The sequence below is a fragment of the Haliaeetus albicilla genome, chromosome 23 (assembly GCF_947461875.1).
Source record: "Haliaeetus albicilla chromosome 23, bHalAlb1.1, whole genome shotgun sequence".
NCBI classification, from domain to species: Eukaryota; Metazoa; Chordata; class Aves; order Accipitriformes; family Accipitridae; genus Haliaeetus; species Haliaeetus albicilla.
Genome location: NC_091505.1, coordinates 17,581,218 through 17,589,454, shown reverse-complemented (window position 1 = coordinate 17,589,454; position 8,237 = coordinate 17,581,218). Strand labels below are relative to the sequence as shown.

Here is an 8,237-nt window from a genome sequence, read left to right as displayed (position 1 = left end):
AAGTGGGGGGGGGATAAGGCCGCAGGGGTGCGAGGGACAGAGGGCTGCAAGGGAAGGCTTGCAGGGGTGCTGGGAAAGGGGCTGTGAGGGAAAAAAGGGGGTTGCGAGGGGGGAAAAAGGGGGTTGCGAGGGGGGGAAAAAGGGGGTTGCGAGGGGGGAAAAAAGGGGGTTGCGAGGGAGAAAAAAGGGGGTTGCGAGGGAGAAAAAAGGGGGTTGCGAGGGGGGAAAAAGGGGGTTGCGAGGGTGCAAAAAGGGGGTTGCGAGGGGGGAAAAAGGGGGTTGCGAGGGGGGGAAAAGGGGGTTGCGAGGGAGAAAAAAGGGGGTTGCGAGGGGGGAAAAAGGGGGTTGCGAGGGTGCAAAAAGGGGGTTGCAAGGGGGGAAAAAAGGGGGTTGCGAGGGTGGAAAAAGGGGGTTGCGAGGGAGAAAAAAGGGGGTTGCGAGGGGGGAAAAAGGGGGTTGCGAGGGTGCAAAAAGGGGGTTGCAAGGGGGGAAAAAAGGGGGTTGCGAGGGTGGAAAAAGGGGGTTGCGAGGGAGAAAAAAGGGGGTTGCAAGGGGGGAAAAAAGGGGGTTGCGAGGGAGAAAAAAGGGGGTTGCGAGGGGGGAAAAAAGGGGTTGCGAGGGGGGAAAAAGGGGTTGCGAGGGGGGAAAAAGGGGGTTGCGAGGGGGGAAAAAGGGGGTTGCGAGGGGGGAAAAAAGGGGGTTGCGAGGGAGAAAAAAGGGGGTTGCGAGGGGGGAAAAAGGGGGTTGCGAGGGGGGGAAAAGGGGGTTGCGAGGGGGGGAAAAGGGGGTTGCGAGGGGGGAAAAAGGGGGTTGCAAGGGTGCAAAAAGGGGGTTGCGAGGGGGGAAAAAGGGGGTTGCGAGGGGGGAAAAAAGGGGATTGCAAGGGGGGAAGGTGGCCAGAGAGCCAGGAGGTTTGCAAGAGGACAAAAAAAAAAAAAAAAAAAAAAATTCCCCAAACGGGCTTGCTGCAAGGAAGAAGTGTTTTGCCCAGGCCTTGGCTTTGCACGGCCACGCGCAGGGGCGGTTGGGGCCGATGAGGGTGTTGTGCGTGGGGTGCCCCGGAGGGGTGTGCTGCAGGACGCCCCTGTCTCAGCCTTCTGGGGGGCGGATGGGGCCCTGCGCCTGGGGACAGCAGCGGCCCACGGGTGGGTGCCGGAGGGTGGTTGGGCGTTCACGCCATGCCAAGGCATGCGGACAGTGCCAGGAGCTGCGGTCAGCCCCGAGGTGGGATCAGGAGAAACTTCCTACCCTGTTTACCAGGAAATAAGGGGGGATTCGCGCAGCCAGTGGGGCAAGGGCTGCAATAAACGCCGCAGTGATCGCCTTAAAGGCGATTTGTAGAAAGCACCCTCAAAGAATTGCTTTTGTGCCCCTTTTCTATGGGCCTCGGGCGCATGGAAGACCCAGGATGCTTGCCTGTGCGGGACAGCTTTGCCCCAGGCCTTGCTCGGCCCGGGGTCGGGTCATCGGTTCCCGCACACACCGTGCATCCCTCGACACCGTTTTTTCTTGCGCGCGTTCCTCAAGCTTTGAGGTTAAACGCGTGGCAAGCGGGAATTTACCCCAGGCCCCCGATGGCCCCACGCTCAGCTTTCAGCCGGGTGGGAACAGGCCTGTCCCGGGGGTCGGCGGGTCGTTTCTCCCTCCGCTGCCCCCCCCCGGGGCCAAGCCCGGCTCCCGGGGCCCTCGGATATTCTCAATGGCCCGGGACCCGCGTGGGAAAGCGGCGGCGCGGCCCCGCCCCCTGCCGCGAAAAGCCACGCCTCCCCGCGCCGAGAAGCCACGCCCCTCGCGGGAGCGGCCTGGCACCGCCCCAGTTCGTGACGCCATCAGCGGGCGCCGGGAGGGCGGCGGGCGCCCCTGGCGGCGGCGGCGGCGGGGCGGGCGGCGGCGACGATGGCGGCCGCCTCGGTGTGGAAGGGGCTGGTGGGGCTCGGCCTCTTCGCCCTGGCCCACGCGGCCTTCTCGGCGGCGCAGCGTGAGTGAGCGGGCGGCGGGGCTGGGGGACCCGGACCGGCGGCGGCGCCGCCTCCTCAGGGGGAGGGTTGCGGCGCGGGGAGGCCCACCGGGCCCCGTCACCTCCGCCGGGGGAGCTCCGGGGCGGGGGCCGGGCCGGGCCGCGGCGGCACCACCGCCACCATCATCATCACCATCATCCCCGCGGGGAGGCCAGCCGGCTGGGCTGACCCTGCCGCCGCGGGGAGAGCGGAGCCGGCGGTGGCCGGGAACTTACCGGGAGGAGCGCGGGGCTCGCTCCGTGCAGGCGCGGCGGCAGCCGGCCCGGACAAGGCTGCCGGATGGCGGCTTCATCCCTCGCATCTGCCGTCCCCGGAGCCGTCCTCCTTCCTGGCAGCCAGGAGAGGAGGTGGTGAGGGGCTGGGGGGCTGCCCGGGGCTGGGGGGGGGCTGCCCGGGGCTGGGGGTCGTCAGCCCCGCTCCGGGGGAGCGGAGTCCCGCAGCAAGATCCGGGAGCTGCCCAGCTCGCCCGGGACTGACACACGTCTGAGAGCTACAGCAGGTTCTTGTGGGGTTTCTGTACTGCTGCTTCTGTTTGTTTGCTTGTACGGAGTGTTTGATGCGTGCATGCGTTTCTGTTTTGTAGATCGCTCTTATATGAGACTAACAGAAAAGGAAGATGAAACGTTGCCCATAGATGTAAGTTTAAGTTTTCAACAATGTTTGAAAGGGGTAATGCTGTGTGGATAGTTTAGTCTCTCTCAGATGCTTTTTTTTTTTACATGATAGGCAAGAATAAAGGGTAAAGTAGTTTTTAAACTGTGCCTTCATTTGAGCTCCCTTTGTCAAAAAGAACTGTATTTTCTGTCCCAGCTTCCTGCGGTGTGTTATATCTGTCAGAGAGAACAAACCCTGGGTCCAGACCTCCCTCTTCTCCTTTAGAACTACCCTGAAACATCTTGTCCAGGGATTCCCTGAACGTAGCTCAGAGAGCTTTTGCGTTCCTCTCCTCCTTTGCAGCATAAACATCCTCCTCCCTCTGGCTTTTGTTGGCTGACATTTGTTTATCCAGTGTGGCTGCGCGCCCATTTTATCCCAGCACAGCCTGCTTCAGGAAGGTTGGGGTTTTTTTAATTTGCTTTATTTGCTTGGTTTTTAAATTCCACTTCAATTATTATCCTATTTTTGCTTAATCAGAAAGGTAAGGAGATCAAATACCCACGACAACCAGGCATGGTCCAAATGGACCGAGCAGCAGCTGCTACCGCTGCACAGTATGTGTTGGCAGCCAACTCGTTTCTCGGAGAGTGTATCAGATCCTTAAGTGCACGAGAACAGAGTGTTTTGTTCTAAGGATCCATGTGAATCGATTCAGTGCGTGCAACACAGACCGGGTGTCAGGCAGCTGAAGCTCTTCTCAGCTCTGCCACCCTTTTGCCATGCTAAATAGGTGGGGTAATTAATCTTCCCATGCCTCAGTTTCCCTACTGTTGAATTGCTCACCCCTGCAAAGCACTTACTGTCACTGGATGAAAAGCACAAGAGATGCTGTTTGAAAGATGAGATTTTTTTGGTAAATATTAAGAACGTTAAGTAATGTGTGTGTTGCATTGTGTTTCCCTCTGTTACAGATAGTTCTTCAGACTCTGTTAGCCTTTGCAGTTACCTGCTATGGGATAGTACATATCGCAGGAGAATTTAAAGACATGGATGCCACTTCAGAACTAAAAAATAAGTATGTTTTACTACTTCTTTTCAGAAATGCCTGTATCTGCTACTTTTTATACAGACTGAACACTGTGAAATAGCTCACTCTTTAGCATAGTAGTTCTTAAATGCATGTTGTAGACAGTAACAGAGAGGAACAGTCACACCTGAGAAAGCCAACAATGTCTTGAATTTCAGAGAAAGTTAGATAACAAATTAAGTAAACTTCTTGCTTTTCCTCATCCTAAAATCTTGCTGCTGTGCAGAGTTGGTAGAGAAAAGAAATGTCTGTGAGGGATGTAATTGCTCAGCAGTCATAAACTGCTGTCATGAATGGTGTCATAGTCTATGGGGCGGTATGCCTGGCTCACCCTCTGTCTTTGCTTCTTTACAAGAGTCTGAATTATTTAAATCTCACACTGAACTATTCAAGGGAGAATATCTGGAAGACTTTAAGAAAATAAGGGATTTTGAATCAAGATTTTGAAAAGGATATGAAATTGAATGGGCAGACACGGCCTCTCTGCCCATTTCCAAAAACACAAGGGAGTACGGAAAGTAAACAAGTTGACATTGTTGTATTTCATAGCATTTACCCAAAACCCTTAGCTTCAGGCACAAAAAGGGATGGAAAGCTGACAGTAAACAGTGTCAAGCTATTAACACAAGTGACAGCTGAACTAAGGCTGGCACGTTTGGTACGTGTGCATGCAGAAGTCCACAGGCCTGCCTCTAAGCTCAAGGAAGGAAGGTGAAGTTTGTCTGTGGGGTGGACAACCTCTGCATATAGAGCAGGCGGTATTTTTCACACTTGGCTTTGTATTTCGGTTTAGGAAACTTACAAAGTGAGCAAGAGTTTCAGATTCAAAACTTGTATTTCTGTGTCTATAGAAGTTGGTATACCCTAGACTGACTCTTCTAAAACCCCTGTTCTAAAAGAGTATTAACGTTGACTTTTTACATTTACTTTGAAGGACGTTTGACACATTAAGGAACCATCCGTCTTTTTATGTATTTAATCATCGTGGTAGAGTATTGTTCCAGTCCCCAGACACAGTGAATTCTTCTTCAAACCAAGATGCTTTGTCATCCAGCTCATCACTGAAATTTCGAAAACTTGAACCTCTGCGCCGCTAAGACTTTTACAGATTATAATAATAATCCAGGACACTGAGATGTAATATTCAAGTCGGGGATGTAAACACTTTTTTAATTTCTGGAGCAGTATTTATATTGATCTTCCAGACTTTATAAAGTATATATATATATAAACTAAGGACCTTCTTTGTACACTGTTAATGAAAATGACTGAATTGTGAATTGGCAATGCAGTGTAAATTATTCTACAGTTATGCTGTGAAACACATCTTCAGATTTTCATATATTAAAACAAGTTGCAGCTGACTTCAGTTAAAACAAAAAGCAAGCTAGTTTTTACTGCAATTAATGTTCTTTGACAAGAGGGAATGTTCGAGTGCTATTTATTTTCTCAGTTTGCTTGCACTACAGTTTATGGAACTCCTTCAGAAATACTGTGTGCACTGCATCAGTTAACAGCAGAAAAAGGGGCAGCGTCTCCTGTTCCTAGAATGCCTAGGAGACCTGCATGGTGTAGGCACAGGAAGTCAAAAAAGATTGCTTTCCTTTTTATTTTTTTACAATGCTGAAAAATAGTTGTGTGAAGGTTGGTTTGTTTTTTGTTGGTTTTTTTTTCCTAGTTTTTCATTATCACGTTATTTCCTTGTTGCCCTCCTTCGTTTAAATGTAAACTGTCCTATGTTGCCCCAAGTTGCCTGGGATGTGGCTGTACATTTGGTGCCTGTGTGAGGGGGGCAGCTCACGTCTGATCACGTAGATTATCTACCATGCTCAGCTTGTTTAACCACTGTACTTATGTTCTCTTTGGTTGTGAATACGGGAACGTTCATCAGATGGCTGAATGCTGTGTTGGCACCAGTTACAAGTTCCCAAGTCATCTTCTACGAGAAGTATTTAAGTATCAATAAGAAATATCCATTCTGTCAGTGGTCCAGGGGTAGGGTCCAGCAGCTGGGTCTGTCTGCTGGCACTAGTACAGTACAGGCAATCAACCGGTCGTGGTACAACTGCCCCCTTTTCTGCCAACAGAGCCTTTCAATTTGATTTCTTTTTTCCAGCTGAGCCCTTCATTGATTTAAGATTACTGTCTTGATTTCATATATTAGGACAGATGATACAGTCCATAACTCTTACTGACGTCTAAATTCTCATCTCCCCTTAGGGGCTGAATCAATGCTAAAATTTCTCTTGGTCTGGCATTCACCTACCTGACATAGCAAAGGGATGGTAGTTTGAGATAATGATGGGGCCAACTAGAATTTTGCCTAGTCTGAGGATGTCTCACTGCCACCGTAGAAACTCAGCCTTTTGTCCTAGCATCTGTTTTTTTTAAAACTGTTAAGAACTGTCAAAAGCAAAAAGCTTAGCAAAAATACTGTGTAAACCGAAGCCTCTTTTTCTAGCTCTGCCCGTCCTATGGATTGGGTGCCCCAGTGCTAGAGCAATATCCGTAGCTGCTGCTCTACAATCACTCTTAAGCGTCTGGGTTTGGTTAGAAAGGGTTACTCTGCCAGCTGAAAGCGTCTGAGCTGCTGGATTACTTCCTAAAGTGTCCTGGTTCCCCCCTAGCTGGTGTCACAAATCAGCTCCTGCCAGCTGCTGTCACCAAAGGCCTCAAAAATAGTATCAGGTCAGCTCTCTGTTGCAGACAAAGCTCTTTCCTTGGGGAAGAGGGCTGCTGTGCGGCAGCTGCTGCATGGAGGAAAGGGCTGAACTTGGGCCAGGTGACCTTGCGAGGCACAGAGGAAAGACAGAATTAGCGGAGGGAGGGAGAAGCAAGGCAGAAGGTCAGTAACCACTGTACCAGACTGATACTGCAACTGTGGTTGGCAGTGAGCCATTTGCAGAGGGTCTCTTGGAGCAGGGCTGCTCACCCTTAATGTCTAAGAAGCCCCATTTGCGCTACCGTAAGGCTACGTGGACCTACCTGAGGCGGAAGGTGCTGCTGCAGGACGGGGTGAGTGGAGAACATCATCCGCTTCTCCGAGCGGGTCCTGCTAGGAACACCCTGTTGGCTGCATCAGGTCTCTTCTCATGACAAGTAGCCTTACTCTTCAGCAGCAATGGTTATATCACAAAGCTGTACAAATTATTTTTTCTTATTGATCTCGCAATGTCCAATAAAAATTGATATCCTTAAAGTGTTTGGGAGTTTATTTGTTTATTTCTGGCCATCCTGGAGCCTGCTGCAGCAAATCCCTGATGACTGAATATTTAAAAGTGACTGCCTAGCATTGACAAGAAATGATTGCCTTAATTACGGCAGCTCTGCGTGAAAGCGGGTGGCTGGCCTGGTGTTCATTACTATGAGATAAAAGATCAGTAGGGGGAATCAAAATAGCATGCTACAAGTAGCTAAACAAAACATTGAGGAGGGAAATGTTACCAGCAGAGGATCTGCCTGCCTTTGAGATTGCTAGTCAATGTATCTGGCAGAGCTGACATGTTTTCTGTCTTCCATTTCACCATAGTAAAGAATCTTCTACCATGTGCTAATCCCCTGCCAACCCACGGGACAGGCTCCTGCAAGGTCTGGTATTGCAATGGTTGCTGGGGGAAACACTCAGCCTGCTCACGGGGCTGGAGAGAGTTAAAATCTTGGACTTGAGCAAGATCACTTTTCACTCCCTGTTCTGCTTTTCCGTTGGGGGAGGTTGAAAAGTTAGCAAAGAACTGGAGGAGTTTGCTTAACTACAGCATCCATCATGATTGCACCAGAGAGCAGCAGACTCACCCTTCGTCTGCTTACTGCACTGCTGCAGCTGTCTGCATCCAGCACTGAATATGACAGCATAAAAAAAACAATAATCGGTGTTTTAAGGAAGAGGTATCTTAACCAGCCCCAAAACTACCTTGTGCTTACCTTGCAATGTGCAGTTCTTCAGAGATGAGCTTCCCTTCTTCAAAGGCAAAACAGAAGTTGTGCCAAGAGCTTCTTGGATTAGACCAAAAAGGAAGAGTTTCCAGCCTCACCCAGTGCACATTTACTGCCATCATGCCTTGAATTGCTTTGGCTACAGGACATAATGTTTCTACAACATTAAATACTAAAAAAAAAAAAAAAAAAGCGCTGGTAATTTGCATTCGTTGCTGGAGTAGCAGGTTTAATCTGCATTAATTTTGCTGGTTTTTAATACACTTCCTCACCGGTCAGTGAGAGTTCAGTGGGGAATTTTTGTTTGTTTAAAGCTAAGGCAGGCAGGAGCCGTTTAGACCCTCACAAGGTGAGGAGATGGGGACCACCGTTTGGGCCAGGCATCGTTCGGTGTCATCCTTTCTGTATCACACTGGCTGGGGTGGGAGCACAGCTGGCAGAAATCTCTTTTCCTAGAGAGTTCAGCGAGGGCTGAACCGTAGCACCGCTTGTGAAAGTAACTCCTGATCGCGCACGCCTGACAGTTGCAGAGGAGCTTTGTGCTTCCCTTCCGCGCGTCGGCAGAGACGGAGTGCACTGGAGCCATCGCTGCGGTGCAGGAA

At 50.6% G+C, this 8,237-nt stretch overlaps 1 protein-coding gene across 1 annotated transcript; it reads left to right on the top strand.

Moving 5' to 3' along the window:
* The first annotated feature begins 1,820 nt into the window (after positions 1 to 1,820).
* Positions 1,821 to 6,901, top strand: MMGT1 (membrane magnesium transporter 1). Its single transcript, XM_069811433.1, has 4 exons — positions 1,821 to 1,978; positions 2,602 to 2,654; positions 3,587 to 3,690; positions 4,637 to 6,901. The coding sequence occupies exons 1-4, from the start codon at positions 1,897 to 1,899 to the stop codon at positions 4,797 to 4,799; spliced, it is 402 nt and encodes a 133-aa protein (XP_069667534.1). The 5' UTR covers positions 1,821 to 1,896; the 3' UTR covers positions 4,800 to 6,901.
* Positions 6,902 to 8,237: the final 1,336 nt, after the last annotated feature.